A 21,165-nucleotide genomic window follows, 5' to 3' on the forward strand; every position below is an offset into this window, starting at 1 on the left:
ATGTCCGCCAATTCTAGACTCTCCCATGAGTGAAGTTATTTCCAATCAGACCTTAAACACCCCTCAGAATCTTAATTGTTTCAATAAGATTACCTCACTCTTAAAACCCAACTTGATTAGCTTCTTTGAGAAGCTAATCTGTCAACCCAGGGATCAGCCTCCAGTGCCAATACAGTGGCCTGATAAAAAAGGTACTAAGACTGCACAGACTACTCCTGGCAATAGCATCAACACCCTGCATGGTTATTCAAAAGCCACTTTGTTTTTTAAGAAAAGTCTAAACCTGTAACAAACAAAGGCCATGATGTTTGGTTTTAATTAATTGTTGCTTCTGCATGCTAATGTTTCGTCTCATACACAAGAATGACAGATCTGTTTGCACTGCACAAGTCCCTTTGTTTAGGAGGTCTGCCTTCCCCTTCTCTCTCCCCCGAAATGCAGGACCTCTCACCATTCCCACATTAAGCTGCCACATTTATCTACTTAACCCATATCCTGTCTTTCCAACCCCTTAGTTGCTTTATCCAATTCTCATCTACATTAATACATTACCCCACAGTAGGCTTTCACATTGCAGCCCTTTCAATTTGGATTGTCAGAAACCATTCAACATTGATTGGTTTGCCTTTCCAATTCTGCTCATTACATGCATAAAACAGTGTCAAACATTAATTTTCCTATGACAAATGTTGAACCCCTTGAGTTTTTTGTAAATGACCCGCTATTTCTCAGAGACTCTAGAATTTTCCCTCCAACACTAGGCTAACTGGCCTACAGTTCCTGGCTTTTAATCTCTCGCCTCTAGAGAAGGGGCATCAGGTTACTAGTTTCTTAATCCAGTGGATTGTTCCAGGGGAAGTAAAGAGTTTCTCGAGTACAATTTTATTTAAAACCTATTTTAAAACTTGAACAGGAACTAATTCCACACCTGTAATCTTCCATGCTAGTATTCCTTTTGTAAAGAAAAAAGCAACATACTCTTCAGACTAAAATGACTCAGGCCTCCAGTGAAGAAAGCAAGTTTAACAGTGTTCCCTCCAGTGGGGGTGAGGAGAAAGAAGAGTAAATCAGTGATGTGGAGCTGCTTCATCAGACTGGGGTGGACAAGGTCAGAAATCATGTGACACCAGGTTATACAGTCCAGAGAGATAGTAGGAACTGCGCGATGTTGGAAAGCTGAGATAAGGTGTAGTGCTGGATGAACACAGCAGGCTGAGCTGCAGCGGGGCAGGAAAGCTGACATTTTGGGCCTAGACCCTTCAGAAATGGGGGGGTGGGGGGAGGCAGATAGGAGAACTGAGAAGATAGGTGGAAAGGAGACAGACCTGTCAGTCAAAAGAGGTGGGGATGGAGCCAGAGGGAAAAAAAAGGAGAGAGAGTGTAGGCAGGGAGGAGATAGGTCAAAGGGGGCAGAGTGAGAGTGAGTTTAGTAGGTAGGAGATGGGGCTGGGGCTTGGTGGGAGGAAGGGACAGGGTCTCAAGTCCACATTGATACCATTGGGCTGCAAGAAAGGTTCCCAAGCAGAATATGAGTTGCTGTTTCTGCTTCTGCAACCTCTGGGTAGCATTGTTGTGGCACTGCTGGAGGCCCAGGAATCGGGGGCGGGGGGGAAGAAAGAGTTGAAATGGTTGGCAACTGGGAGGGGCAGCTGTTTAGTGTGAACTGAGCATAGGTGTTCTGCAAAGTGGTCCTCAAGCTTGCACTTGGTTTCCCTGATGTAGAGGAGGCCACAACAGGAACAGCAGATGCAATATACCACATTAGCAGGTGAGCAGCTGCTTGGTGTGGAAGGTCTTCTTGGGGCCTGGGATGGGGGTGGGGTGAGGTGTGGTGCAGTACTCCTGCTATTGCAGGGAAGTTGTGGTGGGGCTGGAGGACACTGTGCAGCAAAGGGAGTCATGGAGAGAGATGTCCGTCTGGAAGGCAGACAAAAAAGGCTGGGGAGGGAAAGTTTTAGTGGTGGGGTCAGATTGCAGATGGAGGAAGTGTCGGAGGATGATCATTAGATCTGCAAGTTGGTGGGGTTGGCACACGAGGACGAGGGGATTCTCTTTTGGTTGTTATTGCGGGGACAAGGTGTGAGGGATAAGTTGCAGGAAATGCTGTCAAGGGTGTTTGTTACCCCTGGTGGGCTTGGGGTGGAGTTGCAGCCCTTGAAAAACCAGGATGAGGACAGATGTACCCAAGTGAAATGCTGCACCCTGGGAGTGGATGCAGCAGAGGTGAAGGAATTGAGAATGGAATGGAATTTTTGCAGGAAGGTAGTGGGAGGAGCTGTATTCTCAGTAGTTGTGGGAGTCGGTGGGCTTGAAATGGATATCGGTTTCTCGGTGGTTGCCTGACATGGAGGCAGAGGTCCAGGAAGGAGGGAGAGGGGTATTAGAGATGATCAGGTCAACTTAAGGTTGGGGTGGAAGGTGTTGGTGAAGTGGATGAACTGTTCAAGCTCCTTGTGGGAGCACAAGGCGGTGCTGATACAGTCAAAGTAAACAAGGGGAGGAAAAAGGTGGGGTTTAGGGCCAGTCCAGTTGATTTGCAATCACAAGCTGTTGGCAGCCTAGCCAACTAGATACTGGAGCTTGCACATTTGATTTATGGATTAATCAATCAATCTACTTCTGAAACACTGACAACCCTATTCTCACCTGCCAACTGCATCATGGAGTTAGCTAATGCTTAACCCACTGGTCAGTTTCAAGTGATTGCAGACTTGAGGTCAGATGCCAACTTTTCAAAAAGGGATTTTAAAATGTTAATAAAAATGCATCAGGACAGTTTGTCACAAAGCTTGACTGCACAACAGATCAAACCAAGCGTCCACACAATCAGCTAAGCCAAAAGTCTCTATGAAGCAATTCAACAGGCCAGAGGGAAAAAAAAAAAAGTGTTACAGCATGATGAAACATTAGCCTCTTTCAAATTGCATTCCAAACTAACACCAGAATATTGCAAATCTCCAAAAGGGGAAGTGTCTATAGCTAGAAACAAATGTCTCATACTTTGGGTCAGTCACAACCAATAAATACTTCAAAGCTCTGAAATCACTAGCATGTGACTCACCCTTCTGCGTCAGACAAGGCTGGAGTCATTCTTTAATCAGTTTGTTCTATATACGTCATCTCTAAACGAAGATTAAATTGTTCACATTTTACAGAGATTAGCTGCTTTCCTCAGACTCCAGGAGTGAAAAGCTAACTGTACAATAGCCTTTAAATCCTCAAGGTAGATAAAGCTCATAAAAGGTGAAAAAATTGTGGCAGCATTGATTTAATCACAAATATTCCCCATTTCAAGTACCCTTTTCATGGAGCAACCTTATAAACTCAAACTAGCTCCCTTTCAGAATACTATAGCTATTACTAATTATCTTAGTAACTCACCAACAGTCCACTCATTTCCCAAGATATATGCTGCTTCATATAGTTTTGGATACAACTGTAATTTCATTTTTACCAAACCTCTGATCCATGTTGCAGTTTGAGATTGTGAAGAGGAGAACTGGTGGACAAAAGCAGTACCATTACAAAATAAACCCATTTCTTCTGTGGAAAAGAAGTTACCATCTGTGAACAAATTTAGCATCTTGCATTTCCATGCCAATAGTGTTTAAAATAGCTCCACAGGTACAAAAAGGTGACAGAAACCCAGGTCTTTCTCTCTTCTTCAAAAAAGAAGATTTACATCAAATAATCAACAATGGAACATAAGAGCTGTTAGCTGCATCCTAGTGGCTCATTTTGCTGACTTCACAGGTGTGGGTGACAGTGAGTTGAATTAACATAAGCACACCCCAAAAAATAAAGAACAAAACACAAAACAGTAAAAGGGCAAAACCAGGTTTCCAACCCACTAGTCTGGGAATTCGTTCTCCATCTTGGAGAAGAACAGCTGATTCCAACACAAAACTGATCCACTTAACCCAGTTTGACCCTTAAAGTAAGCCAGAGTGCTGAATAGCACTAGACCAGATTCCGGGTCACATTATCCAGACAAAAAAAATATGGAGGAACGGAGTGTATGATAGAGTCCAAAGTTGATCACAAACTTTCCTTGGCTACCAATGCATTTCTAATCCAACTGCCATTTTATCAGTGTCAGTCAAATCCTATGGCAATGGGGCAAAGGCATCACAGAATGTGGATTCACTGGGAATGCTACCTGTGGAGCATTGGACAAGTAGTTGTAACATGGATTATTTGCTTCCACTGGAAAGAAGCAGGGATATAATTCAGCAGCCCCCAAAACAGCACAAGTCATTGTCCCTGAAAATATTACTCAATTTCCCCCATGGAGGGGACTAAAGAAATGATATCCTCAAGGCTGCTTGACCTACCTTGCCAATTGGATGCAGCTGATACAAATTCCATGCCAAGTCAGAGACCCATGTGCAAGTGGTCATGTCAGATTCAGACTTGCCCAGTTACACTAGACCATCCAAAACTGAAACATTTTAAAAAGTTTTAAAAACCACACAATCCTTAGCAAGATTCCACTGTCAGCTGACAAGCAAGTCATGCCAGTTACATCAAGCAGCAGCAGCTGTGCAAGAGAACTGTGAAGCTAGGAAGGCTATGAGGCATCACGTATACTTCTTCCTCACAAGTGTGAGGAGGATTTCTGTAGATTTTAATCTGCAGGTGGCAAGGAGTAAAGCAACTGCAAGTTGGTGCAGATCACCAGGTGCATAGAGGGATCAGTTATACAGCAACTGCTTCCTCTCACTGCAGAGGTTGTACAGAGCACAGTCTTGAACTATAGATCCTGACCCTCCTGAATTGCTGTGTGTCTCAGATGCCCCTTAAAATTAAGGCCATATGTTTGGATGCCAACTGTTCGCACAGTCTGGGAAAGATGTTTTATTTAAGCAGCCATGAACCAAATCAAAGTGAAGTTTTCACTGCAAAATCAAAGCTTTCAAAAGTTACTGGCCAGCAACAAAATCGTTGTCTACCCTACTACTCTAGGCCCTTGGATTGCATCCAAAATCTGCAGTTAATAACACGACAGTAGCCATTACTACGCAAGCACAAATGCCTGCCAGACAAGCCATCTGCAACTTTGCACAATACCCGATTAGAAAAATCAAAACCTTCTAAACATCAGTAATACTGGAAGTATGGTTCTTTAGGCCCCAGTATACTGGGATTACAACTATTCACAACATTGTTAAAAAATTAGAAAAAACTGCAGTTTAGAAAGACAGGTAGAACTACAAAAACCTAAAGCAAAACACTGATTGTTCTTAATAAGAGCCAATGTTGCAAGTGACAAATGTGAACTAACTCATCCAATACTCCATTAGAAACCTGCAACCTCAACTAAGGTTTGCAGTCATAATCTAGAGAGGTTTTGGAAGCTAGCCAAGATGGTACGTTGAATTCCAGGATCTTTGCTGACCTGTATAAACAGACTGTTGCAAAGAGATAGCAGCTGTTAAAGCCAAAAGAAACGCAGCTCCCCTTAAATCTATTACATAAGAGCTTGACAGTTGCATCAAGGAATGCTTACATGCCAAAATAAAAAAAAAAGGGTAGTGTCTGACCTGGTCAGGAAAAATGTTGCATACTGACAACACTACTGTTATATTCTCTAAAGCATTCTAGGAATTAGCAATATTCGATCAACAGGAAACCCCTCAAAACCAGAAGGGATTCCCAAGATGAATGGCTCCAAGAGGATGCCACACAATTTCCTGTTTCAGTATTGCCAGTTATGAATTGCTTGTATAGTGAAACATGGACTAGTTCTAGATTAGCACTGGGGGAACAAATAGCCAGCCTGCTCCAGACAAACTTCCATTTTGAGCTCAATATTTCAACAACTCCAAAGACCCTCATTGCTGAAAGTCTTCAAAATCAGGGCACTGATTTACTGAAAAAAGTATCAAAGAATCACCAAATGCAACTTTTAGCAGACTTAGTCTGGACAACATCTGACCTACCCACTTCTATGCAAGGCTTATGTAGTCTGGATATACAGTCCAAGTTGGGCAACTCCTTAATTGCTTGTGGCAAGTCTTGAACATCAGATGTCAACACCATTCAGGTATACTCAAAACCAGCCACCATAGCACAGACTGTGTTAAAAATAACTAAATCAATCAGTTGGGCTGGGGTTTTAGCCTGAATTCTGGCAATTTGCTCACATGTCTCTGACAAACCTGGGGTGCAATGGTGGTCAAAAGATGCATGACAAAATTCTGAAGGCACCACTCAAGTGCTGATGTTGATTCACTCTAAGTGAAGCTTTCCCAGGTTAATGCATCTGGTAGGTGCAAAAACTTCACAAGGCGGTATGAAAGATGTGGAAATACAAGTGCCCAAACTAATAACTCAAAGTCAATGGTAATTGCTTTCAATTTGGATCAGCAACACCGAGGCAGAACAGGCTTAGCAGTCACCTATATTGCCACTGCACACACAACATATGCACCTCTCCCACCACCCTGCATCCTCAATACCCCAAATGAACAGTTCAGTATGAAGATGACCAGAACAGGAGGAGATCATTATTCCACTTGTCTCATCTTTTAAGAAAGGTGGGGAAGGCATTGTACAAGACACTGGTTGGAGGTCAAGTTGACTAATCCTGAAAAAAGATAAAAAATGTTTGATCTTCATTGAAGATATTGCTTCAAGGCCCTTCATAAAAAGTCAACTGCAATTTCAAGTTGCCAGGTTTATTGAACAACACCTCCCCGCATTGAAGCGTTTACTTTTAGCTACTGGAGACCAGTTTGGTAATGCTAATACAACACAAGTTTAGATACTGCAAGACACCTAAATTGACAGAAAAAATACAATATGCACGAATTATCTTTATTCGCCCTCCAATAAGCATTGTTTCCCAGTGAGAATGCGCCAGGCAGGTTTGTACTGTGAAGCAAATTGCTGCTGGGAACTTGCAAAGGCTGCCCAGGATAACTAAGCATTTGGAACAGCTAGGAACTCATGTAAAAAGTAAACTACTGGTAGTTGACAGCTGCACATCAGATAGAGCTAACAAGCCTAATCTGACAAACTGTCTTTTCTTCATTTGCAAGATACCAAATTGCCAAAACTACCAAACAGTTGAGGCAGGAGGCAACTGGACAAGCTTGGGCCTCAAGTTTTAACCATACTGGCGATCTCCATATAAAAAGTAATTTCCCCTCCCAAAATTGCATGCCCTATTAAAATGCTGCCATGTCAAACTGCAGCCCAATTTCCTTTTGGCTTAGAAAATTAGTGCTGCAATTGAGTACCAAAAGTCAACAGAACCTATTAAGTTAGAGAGGTTCCACAACTTCTTAAATTTAACTGAAGACTTCTCTCTTGGCTTATATTACAAAGTGATTGGGTCACATCTTCACTGTGTCAGGGATGATATTTAGTAGAGTCCTACAACTATTTGCATCTTGAGATCTACTTCAGCACAAAAAAAATGAAGGTTGACACTCCAAGGCCATGGTGAAAAGTACTATTGCGAGTAGACCACTTCACAGTGAGGCCATGTGAATTGAGGCCTTCTATTTGCAGTTCAAGTGTTAAAATCTCCTAGAATTATTCTGCTGCAGATAGTTTATGCTAGTGCTTGAGTCAATTTAATTTTGACCAGCATAACCAGATACTCTAATTTTCATACTGCTAAGTGGGAAGCTTGCTGCACATAAGCTGGTCATATTTCAGACATTTTAACAGTCACGCCACTTCAAAAGAATCAAGTCCAAATGTTTATACTTTAAAAAGAGGTTGCACCTCACGCTCACCTGAACTTTAAATTTCAACTGAAATAGGTTGTTGTCCAGAGACATCTGGATTATTTCAGGCCTTAGTACACAAAAGGCAAACAACTTGGTATTTTTGGAATCAATGATAACTTGAAAAACAAAGTCAGCTGTGACCTTAGCAAATTAAAGTATAAGTTGTTCACAAGAACAAGAAGTTAACAGACAGGATAGGAATACCAAGCAAATCTGTAGAGAAGTCATTGGAGGCTTACTTCTAGTACAGTCATTATGCTTCCATCAACAATACTGTACTTAAGAGTAGTTTTAGAAAACAGCTATTTCAAATTGAAATGCTGCCATAAACATTTTCTAAATTTTCAGCATCCAAGGCTGTGCAAAGTTGTTAGCATGTCCATTATTCAGTTATGCAAATTCAAAAAGTGTTTTGTACCACAAGTTGGACAGTGTATCATTTGATAGTTAAAGTTAAATACCTTGTGATGACCCTGAACATCAACTGCTTGGCCTTTCCAAACTCAAGGATGTTCACAAACCACTCATTAGTCCAATATTTGAGTCATCCTTAAATCATTCTAGAGATGGTGTTGGTGACTTGTCATCTTCATTCAATCCTGGGAGTAGGGACATGCAGTGCAAAGTTGGAGTTCCAAGATATTGGCCAGTGAGATAACAGCAATATAGTGTGAAGTCAGGATGGAGACATTGAAGGAAACTTACAAGTGGTGTTCCTATTTAATCGGAATCCTTTTCCTTCTAGTTGGAACATACCGAAGAATCCATGGATCTCCTGTACATGTTGCTGGTACACTGCCGCTGCCCATGTGCAGTTTAAATATCAATGTTAAACATTTTGGATGGGAAGTTAATCAAACAAACCAGTCTTCACGTTGCACTCATCCAGCTAAATGCGGATGATTGCATCTCACTGATGTATGCCTTGGCAACAGGTGGGGGAAGGGGCACAATTGTCAGATTTCATATCCAGCTGTTCTGTGTGTATAGAAAGAAGGTCGGTCATCGAGCCTTAGGCATCATCATTCATAATGTTTTTGACAGAAGTAGATGACTTTATAAAAATGAACCCACACTTGCCTTCATTCCACAAGGTTCCCTCACTGATTTATCTCTTGACCCAAGAAATAAACAGGTCAATTTAAAAATTGAAAATAAAAAGGCTGATTACAAAGTCTTAATTCATGTATCACTTCCATTCCCAACTCAGTTGATTCAAATAAACTGGAGGACACAAAGTGCTGAGTGGGATACCATTTTTTCATGAAAGAAAAAAGTGTTAGTTTTAAATAGATGCAGAATGATTAAAACTTCTTATAGTGCACAAAGAATGTACTTGGACCAAGTGCGTACTGTTATGAACGCAGAAGCACGGCTGTCTGTCCAGACATGGCACAGTCTCTTCAGGAGTTCTAAATGTTGCTTTTCTAATTGAGCTATTGTAATTTTAAAAAGGCAGAAGGCTCTAATTTGGTCGTCAGGTCAGACAAGAGAGTTTGAGCAGTACAGCAATTACGCAGCAACGTTATACAAACAAGTGGGCGGTTCTGCGGGCTTCGTGGTAATATGAACTGAGGAAAAAACTAAACAAAAACGATCAGGACCAGTGCCAAAAAGCTACGGGGAAGGGAGCACGAAGCGGACTGGCTCAGTGCCCAGGGATTATGCCTAGGGTCACATGTGGACACATGTTCCCGTTCCAGCCACATGTCATACCCAGGACTGGCACAGGGAGCGGCAGACCGCAAGCTCACACTATTGTCTCCGTCTGATGTAACAAGCGTCGGCACGGGCACTTGAAATTCACGACATCTTAGTGTTTTGTTTACTAAACACTGCAAACAAAACGGACCTGTCTGCAGTTAAAAGAGAAAGACATTCTAGTCCTAGTTATTCTAGGGATAGAAAAAAAGTGAAGCGCTATCGATTAGCAACGATCGAAACGAGTAAAATCAAAATACTGCAGATACTGGAAGTCTGAAACAAAATGCCAGACAAACTCTCAGCAGGTCTAGCAGCATCTGAGGAGAGGGGAGTAGGTAACATTTCGACTTCGCCCTGACTCTTCTCCAGGAGAGAGTGATCAACACAGCACTCGCCGATTGAGTGCTGGCCATCTTCAAGGAGAGAACAATGAAAATCTCTGAAGAGGTGTTAGTGCGACACTCAAGCGCTATCGATCAATTATTGGCTCAAACCAGACGTTTCCCTAATGCAGTAGTGGCATAACCCCGGGGAAGGACCCGCCTGCACTGCCTGCTACCTCCCCAGCAAGAAGAGAAAAAACAAACCAAACCATTCTAACATTAACTCCCTTAAAACAGCTAGATGTTCAAATCCAGTCGACTCCAGAACTTGTCTCCTCTCCCCCACCCCGTTATTCCGTTTCTTCCACGTCACCTTGTGTATAACTCTGCAGTTAGTGCTCAACAGGAAAGTCAATATTTCGTATGCAACTAGAAAAAATTTTTTTAAAAAAAGCGCTGCAGCCCAGTGACCACTTAACAACAAAACAAAAGTCAATACTTTGCTAGATTCCACACCCCAGCCTTCCATTTTACCTTTTTGAGCTTCTCTTCAGGGTTACTGGGCTCTTGTTTCGCGTCGTTAGTCTGGGGGCTCTTCTCAGCAGCCGCGGGCTCCTTCTCAGAGTTTTTAGTTGATTCTTGGTTCTGAAGATTTCCCTCTTCGGCTCCGATCTCTTCCACCGGCAGTTTGTCTTTGGTTTTCTCTGGCTTTTCATCTCTCTTCTCCGCCTGCTCTTGGCTCACATCTTCAGGCTTCGTCGCCTCCTCCGTATCTTTCCTCCTTGTTTCCTCATCGGCTTTACTCCCGTCAACTTTAGAACTCGCGTCCTGTTCTTCAGCACTGGCATCGGAAGGTCTGAATTTCAGATATAACGAGGCGATGACAACAGCCAGCACAGTGAAGAGGAGCGGAACAGCGACATAAACATCCAGCGCCACGTCCATTTTCTCTATCCCCCTTCAAACACCAGAGCCCTGAACTGAATCAATTTCGTCTAGCCACTGCGCTTAAGTAGCTCTGTCGACGGATAACGCTACTGTTCTAAATCACAGATGGCATGTAAAGATGAATCGGATTTTAAAACAGATCGTCATTTCCTTCATCCCGCCCTCCACTCTGGTATTTAAAGGCTCCGCCATAAACGGGCAACATCATTGGATTGAGTTGAATTGATTGTTAAACGCCTATAACTTGTAATTGACTGGTGCTCGCTTAAATTAAGGTTTCAACATATTTCCATTATGGATAATAACCTCCTCGAGGCCGCATGGTAATATGAAGTAATCCTGAGGCCCACACTCATGGTCTGAGGACAGAAGATCAAATCCCACGGCGGTGAAATTCAATTTCAACGTATTCCTAACACTAGCATTAAAAGCAAATATCAGAGTCAGAGATCAATCTGATTAATTGACTGTTGTAAAGCTCCATCTGCGTAATGCGTGTGTACCACTACCTTCTGAAGGACAGTAAGGGATGGCCAACAAACATTAGCTTTGTCAGCAACACCCATAAACAAGGAGGAAGAATAAATTCCTTAATAGTTTTTGGTATATGAAGCAGGAACGGATGGGGTACTCAAGATCCATTGTTTATTCTTGGTTGGTGAGGTACACTTGGAGCAACTGGATGCACCTCTTGGCAGTGGTTCAGGAAAAGCAAATATCACTATATAAATAAATAAATCCATTATCTGGCTTGTTTAAAGATTTTCAGTTATGTGATACATCTTTTAATTATCTGGTCTTATCCAAAATTAATGTTCTAATGTTTTATTTTTCTTGATTCTTTCCTGTTCTATGAATGTATTATTAGGAGGTCACTTAGCCCAGTTAGCTGGATTGCTGATTTGAGATGCAGGGACTCCTACAGTATGGATTCAATTCCCACACCCACTGAGGTTATTATGAAGGACTCTTCTTTTCAACCTCTCCTCTAACCTGAGCCTTGGTGATCCTCAGGCTAAACCACCAGCAGTCACCTCTCTCGAATGAAAGAGCAGCCCTATGCTCTGATATGTTTATGGTGACTTCAATTTATTACTGTTAAGGTATGAAGAAAGAGATTGGTTTCTTAATATTTATTGACTGAAATGTATAATTCCATATTTTACTGGTTTTTATTCAATTTTCCTTATCCTCTGAATATTAGACAAACTATAGCACTGCTTTCAATTCAGTGAAGGAGGCGCAACCAAGAGATTGACAAATTAAGGTTACAACAAGAGCTGGCACAAGAGTTGTATCTCTACACGTACCCATACCCCATGGGACGTGAGCACGATTCTACGGTGTAACATTCAGTACTCATCTGTATTAGTCTTGAGAGATGAAACCGAGGCACCTTCTGGAACCACTCCAGTAGATGCATTGATAATTATATTAAGAAGGGATTTCCAGGAATTTGAACCAGTGACAGTGAAGGAGTTGTGATGATGTTCCAATGCACAGCAGCATTGCTTGAGGAGGAACTTGCAGATGGTGGTATTCCAATGTATCTCCTGTTCTTGTCCTCTAAATAGTGGAGGCCACAGGTTTGGAAAGTGCTGTTAAAGGAACATGTGTAAATTGCTGCTGTGCATCTTCTAGACGATACACACTGCTGTCACGGTGCATTAATTGTGAAGTGACTGTATCTTAAAATGGCGGATGATGTACTAACCAAGCTTTATCTACATGCTGTTGTGCTTGTTAGACCTGCACCAGTCAATACAAGTGAATGATATTCCATCACAGTCCTAATTCAACTCGTTCCTAATTCAACTCTTGTAAATGGTGGATCTGAATTGGAGAAAGAGGTATTGAGTTACTTGTTGCAGAATTGCCAGCCTCCAAACAGCTTTTATATAGCTAGTCCAACCCAGTTTCTGGTGAATGGAAACCCCAGAAAGTAGATCATGGGGTATTTAACAATGATTTTCAGAGTGATGATTAGATTCTCTTTTTTGGAGATGGCAGCTGCCTAGCATCATACGGCATGAGCATCATTTGACCCTTAGTAATCCAAACCTACACTGTGCCCAGGTCGAGTGGCTGATGAACACAGGATAACTCAGAATCTGAGGAGTTAGGAATAATGCTGTATAGTGCGTAATCATCACAAAACCTTCCTAATTCTGGTCTTTATGCTGGAGGCGAGGGCACTAATGCAGCAGTATCAGAAACTAAGTAATCTAGCAGAACACAAACTGAACATCAGGGAGCAGGTTATTGTTACACAATGGAGTTTGTTGCTATCCCCTTTCTTCACTTTACTGATAATTGGGAATAGACTGATGGCTTGTGTTAGCTTTGCCCTGCTTTACATATACGGGCCACAGCCAAGCAATTTTCCATATTGTTCGTAAACTTGTGTAAAGCAGCCCCTGTGATGGTGGAGGCCCAATAAAAGCAAAATCATTTGGATGCTGGAAATCTGAATTAAATGCAAGAAGTACAAAAGAAACTCAGATCTGGCAGTAGCTGTGCAGAGTGAAACTGAGTTCGTACTTTTGAGTCCAGGAATGACTACTCTTCAGAATAGGTGGATCATCCATTGGGCACTTCTAGCTGAAGACTGCTGCAAATGCCTCTGCTTGGGCTTCTGCGTTGGACTCTCCCCCATCATCAAAGAGCAGGATATTTGTGAACTCATCCCCTTCTGTGAGTTGTTTACTTACCCATCACTGTTTATAACTTTTGCTACTTATGCTGTTGGCATGGAAGTAGGCCTGTGTTATAGTTTCACTTAGTTAACACCTCCTTATTAACTATGTCACTATTTAATGTGCATGACAGCACCAATGGTATCCTCTTGTGTACTGTTCACTGAAGAAGCAGACTCCTAACGAACAGATCTGCTTGCAACGACCAATGGTCTGCAGTACCAAAATAACGGAAGATGTAACTTACCTTGTCTTTAAAAAACAACTACATAGTGTGGATGCATTGGATGCATAACAGTCTGTGTAGGACAATGAACTCTATGCAGTGCCCTGGAGATGAAGGCCCATCATGATAGCAAGAATGCGTCTCTTTTCTATGTGTAGTACGAGCTAATGGTTCACTCAGCTAAGTGGGATAGTGGAGTACCTCAATAAAGGGCATCCTCGAACTGCTGGGGGTAACATCATTATATTCTAAAACAGTGAACCATCTCATGGCCTGGCATCATCTTCCCTCTCTTATGTCAAGCCAGCAGGCCAATTTTGGTTGAATAATTAGTGCAAGAGAAATAATATGTCTAGCACACAGTGTCCTTAGCAGTAAGGCAACAACATACTGAAGCTAAAACAAAGGAGTATAGATATAGCAAGAACTGCAGATGCTGGAGTCAGAGGCCATAGATTGTGGAGCTGGAGGAACACAGCAGGTCAAGCAACATCAGAAAAAGGAAAAAGTTGACATTTTGGGTCAGGACTCTTCTTCAGAAATAGGGAGGGAGGGGGAAAGCTGGGAAATAAATAGAGAAGAGTGGTGATAGGTGAGTGCAGGTAGGGAGGGGTGGGGAACACAGGCAGAAGAGAAGATGAACAGGTTTTCAGGTCAAGGAGGCAGGGATGAGAGGGAGGGTTAGGGTTACGAGGCCAGGGGTGGGATTTTAACACCGGTGAATTCCATGTTTCGGCTGTCGGGCTGCAGGTTCCCAAGGCAGAATATGAAGTCGTACTCCGCCAGTTTGCGGGTGGTATCATTGTGACACTAGAGAAGGCCCAGGATGGATAGGTCACCCAGGGAGTAGAAGGGGGAGTTAAAATGGTTGGTGACCAGGTGTTGTCGAACAGAGTGCAGACGCTCTTCAAAATGGTCCCAGAGTCTATGCTTAGCCTCTCCGATGCAGAAGAGGTCACACCAGGAGCAGCTGATACAGTAGACCAAGGTGATGGATGTACAGTTGAACCCCCGTCTGAAAGAAAAGGCTTGCTTAGGGCCTTGAATGGAGATTGGGGGCAAGGTGGGGAGTGCAGTGTAGGGACACGGTCAGGTGTAGCATTTCCTGAGATTGCAGGGAAAAGCACCGGCAGTGGTGGAGTTAGTGGCAAGTGTGGAAAGGGCGAGGGAGTTGAGTGAGCGGTCCCTACGAAAGACAGATATGGGTTGGGAGGGAAATCTCTCTCTCTCTCTCTCTCTCTCTGGGTGGATTGTAGGGATAGAACTGGCAGAGAATGATACGCTAGATGCGAAGGTTGGTGGGGTGATGTGTAAGGACAAAGGGGAATTCTGTCTTTGTTTTTGTTAGGATGGTGAAAGAAGGAAGGGGGTTTGAGGGCAGAAGTGCAGGAAATGCAAGAGATGTGGTTGAGGGCAGTGGGGGGTGAAGTTGTAGAGCACATGCATATTAAGGAATGGGGAAAACAGATCTACATATCCAATAATCAACTGATCAGACTTGTGCTCTTCTCTCCTCAGCCCCTCGCTGAGCTGTTCCAGATAAAATACAGCACGAGCAACTACCTGAAATTTGGAAGGGCAGAGAAGTCACAACTAAAACAACTGGAGCTGCTGGAAAACAGACCAAAAAAAAACAGAGCTTGCTGGAGAAACTGAGCAGGTCTGGCAACATTCATGCAACGCAAGAGGTAATGTTTCACGTCCAATGACCTTTGCCAGAACACAAACTCTGTTTTCGCTCCATAAATGCTACCAGACCTGTTCAGTTTCACCAGAAGTTTCTGTTTTTGCTTATTTCAGGTCTCCAGCATCCACTGTTGTTTTCAGTGTTGAATTCACTGCCACATCTCTTTCAGGTACGCTGCCCTTGAAAATGGTCTGTTCTTCCCTGACAGGATTTCTGTTTCAATCTTAATTCTGGTTCTCCATCATTACATTAATTTTTTCTCCCAGTGTTTGACAAGGTTTTTCTTAAACTTCCTTTCACAGCTACTTTTCATTTCTCTATGACTGCCTCAACTCAAATCCACTCCCATGGATTTCAATTGAAGCTTCATCCTTTGTGTTTTGAATCCACCCAGAATCACAAGTATCTCCCTGATGTACAATGTTATTCAGACAGCTGTTTTTGCCTCATCCTTTGATCCACACACAGTGCTACGTGCCAATATATACTTACACAAAACCACTCTCTTGCATGTTCTGGTTCCACTTCATTCTTCAACTCATTTCTTATTCTAATGAGCAATGTTTTCTTTCAGGCACTAGGAATGTAAGCTACAATTCAGAGGTATCCATGCCCCTCTGGAACCTTCCTCTTCTCTCCCTTCTCCGAACCTTGTCACTTCGCAGGGATTTACTACCTCATCTGACTTTCCACTCTCTGTGATCATTCGGTACTTGTTAATGAACTTCTTTTATCCTTTTGCACCCTGACCTCAATGAGTTTCAGCAATGAAATGACCCTGAATTCCTATTCTGTCACCTGCATATTTTTCAATGGACCAACCAACTCCAACAATTTCCCTCCACCTGGACCACTCCCTGTGGCCTTTCCTCTGCACTCGATTTGTAGATGTAACATTGGTCACTTAAATTTATCTCCTCTCCTCAGCCACTCTAACCTATGTGCACTGACTGTTCTTAGATCCAATCCTGGCTTTGTAATAAAGCTCTGGAAAAAAGGTAACTGGACTCCAAGCTTTAAGTGTTTTCCATTCACAGATGCTGCCAAACCTGCTGAGATTCTCCAAAAGTTTCTCTTTTGGTTTGTCATATGTTATCCTTGAGTTGTACAAAACCCTGTCTGGACCACACTTAGGGACCAAAGATTACCAATTACCCAGAGAAGACAACATCGATCGATAAGTTGCTCCTAAATTTTGCTTGTTGATACACTTTATTAATATTGGTGTTACTTTATTTCGAAAAACTAATATCTGATTTAAATCAATCATCTTATTAATTTCAGTAAAGCGTTTCTTACCTGGAATCCTAAGCACAGTTCTGGACAAATCTTAGCAAGTATATTTGCCTTTAAAAGCAGCGTGGCATAAATTTATGAGCTTAACACCTGGGTTTCAAGCGTTACATTGATGGAAAATTATGCAATCTAGTGAGTTATTTCCTTCAACTTTAAATTGAAGGGTGATTTGATCAAAACTTAAAATAAATGGGAAGAGAGACTGAGATGGAGAGAAAGCAGGAACTGCCGATCCTGGAGAATCTGAGATAACACGGTATTCGTCCAGCTTCACACTGTGTTATCTGAGATGAATAGAAAGTATTTCTGCTGTTTGGGGGAAGAAATACTGTGGATATAGCCTCAAAACTGCAGCAATAGTTCAGGAGTGAAATTAGCAGATAGACTGATACACAAAGGATCATTGAAATTTAGATCTCTTTTACAAAAGGCAATTATGTCAGGTCAACTAATCAAAGATCAAAGTTTTGTTAACTAAACCATTAAGGAATATGAAGAAAGCTGGCTCAGCAGTTTGATTTCACATCAGACGTGATCTCACTGAACCTTCCAGGATAATTACGAATGACAATAGATGCTGTTCCATCCAACAAAACACACACCCCATCAATTCATAACTACTTAAAAAATAAACTCGAAATGACACAGTCCTGTTGCCATAAAGTTCAACGAGCCTAATGATGAATAAATCATACTTACTAGGAGCTAGGACCCAGAGGGAAAATAGCAACAAGGTCAGGATTGTGTTGGAAGTGTCAAATAGCCACGTTAAACAAAATGATGATAGTCAACGCACCAATTACTGAAATTAATGAACATAATTAGGCAACATAGGAGGTACAAATCAGCCAACATGGTTATGGCATGTATGGGTGCTTAGAAGCTCATCTTTGGTCAAATATGATATCAAGGTGACCAGAAATCTGGTTTTCTATCAGAAGTTTGCCAGAGATGACAAATTAGATAATGACTCCGACATCAGTCATAAACTATACATGTGTCTTGCATCCTATCTTGTTCCTCAATACAAAAGACAATCTATTTCAGAATTTATGGAAGACACAAACTCTAAAATTTAATTGAAATAATCTCATGCAATCAGACTTTTTAAAAAACATAACAAATAGCCTTACAAATAAGATGAAGTGATCTTGTGCAGTGATGTCTCTACCTCTGACCAGAATCCCACCTGCTCTGGTCTTGCATGATAAGTTGATTAAAACTAATTTTGGGTTGTGGCACAGTGATAATCTCCCTACCTTTCAGCCTGAAGATCTAAGTTCAAGTCCCACTTGAGTTATGTAATAACACATGTGAGCAGGTTAAAAAAAATCTGCAATAAAGACAAAGGTTAACACTTCAATAATAGTGATTGATGTCCACAAGGAATTCTGGGTAGTGATTTTTTGTAACAATTTGGACACAGAGGGCAGTTCAGGGAACCACTGTCAGGATGCATTTTCATTCAAATCTTTAGTCTCAAAGATTCTGTTTCCATGTGGTTCATCATCACCACTGACTTGGGGTGAAATTACACTTCTCTTTATCATACTTCTTAAGTGTTTGTAGGAGTGTATGAATCAAAAGAAAGGTTTAATTGCCAACTCAATGAATACACACTTTATGGTGTCCAGCTTATTTGGAAAAAAAAATCAAGCCAGCCAGGTTCCTGAAGTTAACCAGTAACAGCAAGTCTTATTGCTCAAATATACAGATCTAGGTTTAAAATGTGTCAAGTTCCATTATCCACCACTCCAAGGGGGAGGGGACAGAATTCGACACTAAGATTCTGTGGAGTATTGGATTTATAATCGTAGACAAGTTGGAAGACAAACAAAAAGAAAGCAGATTGTTCAGAGACTTGCTGACAATTGAAGGGCAACATTTCACAGAAGTTTCTCATTGGAGTAATCACTGCAGTTGTGGCTAAGTTAACAGACTGTGGTATTGATTCAAAATACGCCCTGAAAGACTCGTGTTTGCAGAAGTGAGATTTTGTGCTGTGCCTTCAAATCACAAACAGCTCAGATTTGAAGACAGGTTTAAAAGACAGGCAGTCGAGGCTTTTGCCTTTTCTCTCGTGACAACGGCTCCAATTAGTTGTTCTAACAAAAAGCATGATCTTTCTCACAACCAAAAGCTCGGACACGTGATTACTCAGAACCCCACAGCAGAGCTTTCTAAACTGTCGATGACACCTCATGGAGTTACCAGCCAAAACTTTGCAGTTGCATGCTTTGAGGCAGCAATGTTTGCCATGGAGCTCAAGTGCCAAAACCACTGCCACCTGGTTAATAGTGAGCATGGCCTAACTGCCCAAACCTCAAGGTCTCAATCTTGTCCTAAGAAACAATATCTGGTTGGGTCTTGATTTTTGATTCCCTATTATACAACTTCTAACTACACCTCCCCACATCCCTGTTAGTCTCATTCCCTTTCCCTGCTCCCACAGCAGTGCAAACTCCTCACTCTCCCGTACCCTGCCCTTCTTATCACAGATTCCCTCCAACCCACCCTGGTGTCAGATCTGGCATTTTGGTGATTTCCCAGCTCCAAACAAAAATAAATAAATAAATAGGTTTGCAACCCCCAAAAACAATATTTTAGCTGCTTTAAGCCAGCACTGTTTGCTTTCATAAAAGTGTTCTGTACCCAGTGAATGATCTTATAAAATGACATCTCCACAGCATGGATGAATTTTTAGCACAATCCAGTATTGTGTCACAAATACAGATACAAACATTTCTTTCCACATTTGTTTAAGTAAATTCAAATTCTCCATCTTCCATGGTGGAATGTGACCTCATGTCACATCTCATTCAACAAGACCTCTGAATTATAGATACATTAAGTAACTGCATTACCATATATCTGATTTTTCCATTAATGCTACACTACAGTCATTTGACTCATCAGCAATGGGTGCAATACTCATTTTCAGGATTTTGCATATAGCATCGAAGCACCTCTGAATGGAATGAAAAGCAGCTCATTTATAGTGTTCTACCTTCTATGAAATACCTATTAAAATAACATTTAATGTTTAACTGAACTTGATCAGACTTTTCTATCAGTTATTCATTAAGAAATAATATAGTTTTGTTTAAATTTAAGAATCTGAGAAAATTAATTTTTCTGGCAACAAGTTATCCCATTTGTACATCATGTACATAGATCTTATGGAAAATGTCAAAAATGTCAGATGAGAACACCAATTGGAACATTGGCTTGAAGAACAATAAATGCAGACTAACAATTAAATTTTGTTTCAGTTTACGAGAGTTGTATTTATGTCGTGCTTTGCACGATCACTAGGCATCCCAACGCACTGCTGGGGCTGATCAATTGCTTTGAAAATTTGCTAGTCATCCATAAGCTTAAGTAAATATTCTACATACGCCTTGTGAAGTTGGGTAGAATACTTGTGGACTTGGAGGCAGGAAGTTTGAATGTTGAGTTTACAAAATGCTGGTGGTAGGAAGCATTGTGTGATCCCTTTAAAATGCTTACAGATTTAAAATGGGTGGCTGTGAGCAGCTTCTTGAAATTTTCCAAGTGCACAGACAGCGCTCAAATCGAACCACCTGTATCAAAAGACTGTACAGTTAGCAGACCGAGGAACTATTTTCACTTAGACAAGTTTCTGAATTTAGCCTATCAATTTTAACCAGGCACTTCAATACAAAACCCATTAAACTTAAACATGATGGTTTGGACAACACACGACCAATCCTACATAAAAGAAACTTTGAGATGTCATCAAGGGTATTAAAGAGGAGGCAGTTCGACAAATTAAGCAAAGCTGATGGCCCCCAGCTCTCGAGAATCACTGGCTCTCACAGCCTCCTGTGTCTTAGAGAAAGTATCACCTAAATAATAGTAACCCAGCACAATGAGTTAATACTCCTGACAGAAGAATCAATGGAGAAGGCACAGAACATTCCGGAAGATGTGCAATCTGGCTATAATTTCAAGAGACTAAATTCTATTTTGGTTTATATGAGCGGGACTTAGAATCTTGCTTTATTTGGGAATACTTGAGATTTATTCCATTTGTTACTAGTTTGGTTAATTCGTTCGCTGTTCAAGTTCAATAAATAAACTGTTACTTGTTGATTTTAAGGTCAGTGTCAGGGATTTCTTTTATTTGACCAGTAGAAGTTGCTCAAAGGCAGGCTACACTGCTTTTCACACTCCTTTTACACATTATAGGGTGAGGCGCTCCTCTTCAGGCGTTTCGGTTTTAGTTGTCAACCTGCGATTTGTGACAACCAAAGGCAGATTGTCTTGTTGAAAGATGACATCAGGCCCAATATGCTGCAGACCTCCCTCAGTACTCCGTAAGAAACACACCATCAGCACTGACTTGAGTGTTCAAGTTCTAGAGAATTTAGTTGAAGCCCATAACCTTGTGACTCAGACAAGAATGCTGCCAACTGGACTACAATTAACAGTTGCAGTATAAGTAGGCTTTCGAAAGGCATTTGAATTCAGTTGTGAAAAATAAGAAATAATGATTTGCAAGTTGGGAACATCAGGATAA

The 21,165-nt window shown here is 41.6% G+C and overlaps 1 protein-coding gene across 4 annotated transcripts in view; it reads right to left on the minus strand.

Annotated features, from left to right (window-relative positions):
* The window catches only part of LOC125463707 (matrix-remodeling-associated protein 7-like), a 109,593-nt gene extending 98,726 nt beyond the window's left edge, over nt 1–10,867 (minus strand). For 2 of the 4 annotated variants that reach the window (XR_007249892.2, XM_048555303.2), the window contains exon 1: nt 10,304–10,867. Coding sequence is in view for 3 of the 4 variants with exons in the window: in XM_048555303.2 (XP_048411260.2) it covers nt 10,304–10,714 (411 nt within the window). In the remaining variant the exon portion in view is untranslated. The remainder of the gene's footprint in view (nt 1–10,303) is intronic. The other 2 variants (XM_048555302.2, XM_048555304.2) reach the window with 2 other exon arrangements.
* Between the last annotated feature and the right edge of the window lie 10,298 nt (nt 10,868–21,165).

Source organism: Stegostoma tigrinum, chromosome 22, assembly GCF_030684315.1.
Source record: "Stegostoma tigrinum isolate sSteTig4 chromosome 22, sSteTig4.hap1, whole genome shotgun sequence".
In the NCBI taxonomy this organism is placed as follows: Eukaryota; Metazoa; Chordata; class Chondrichthyes; order Orectolobiformes; family Stegostomatidae; genus Stegostoma; species Stegostoma tigrinum.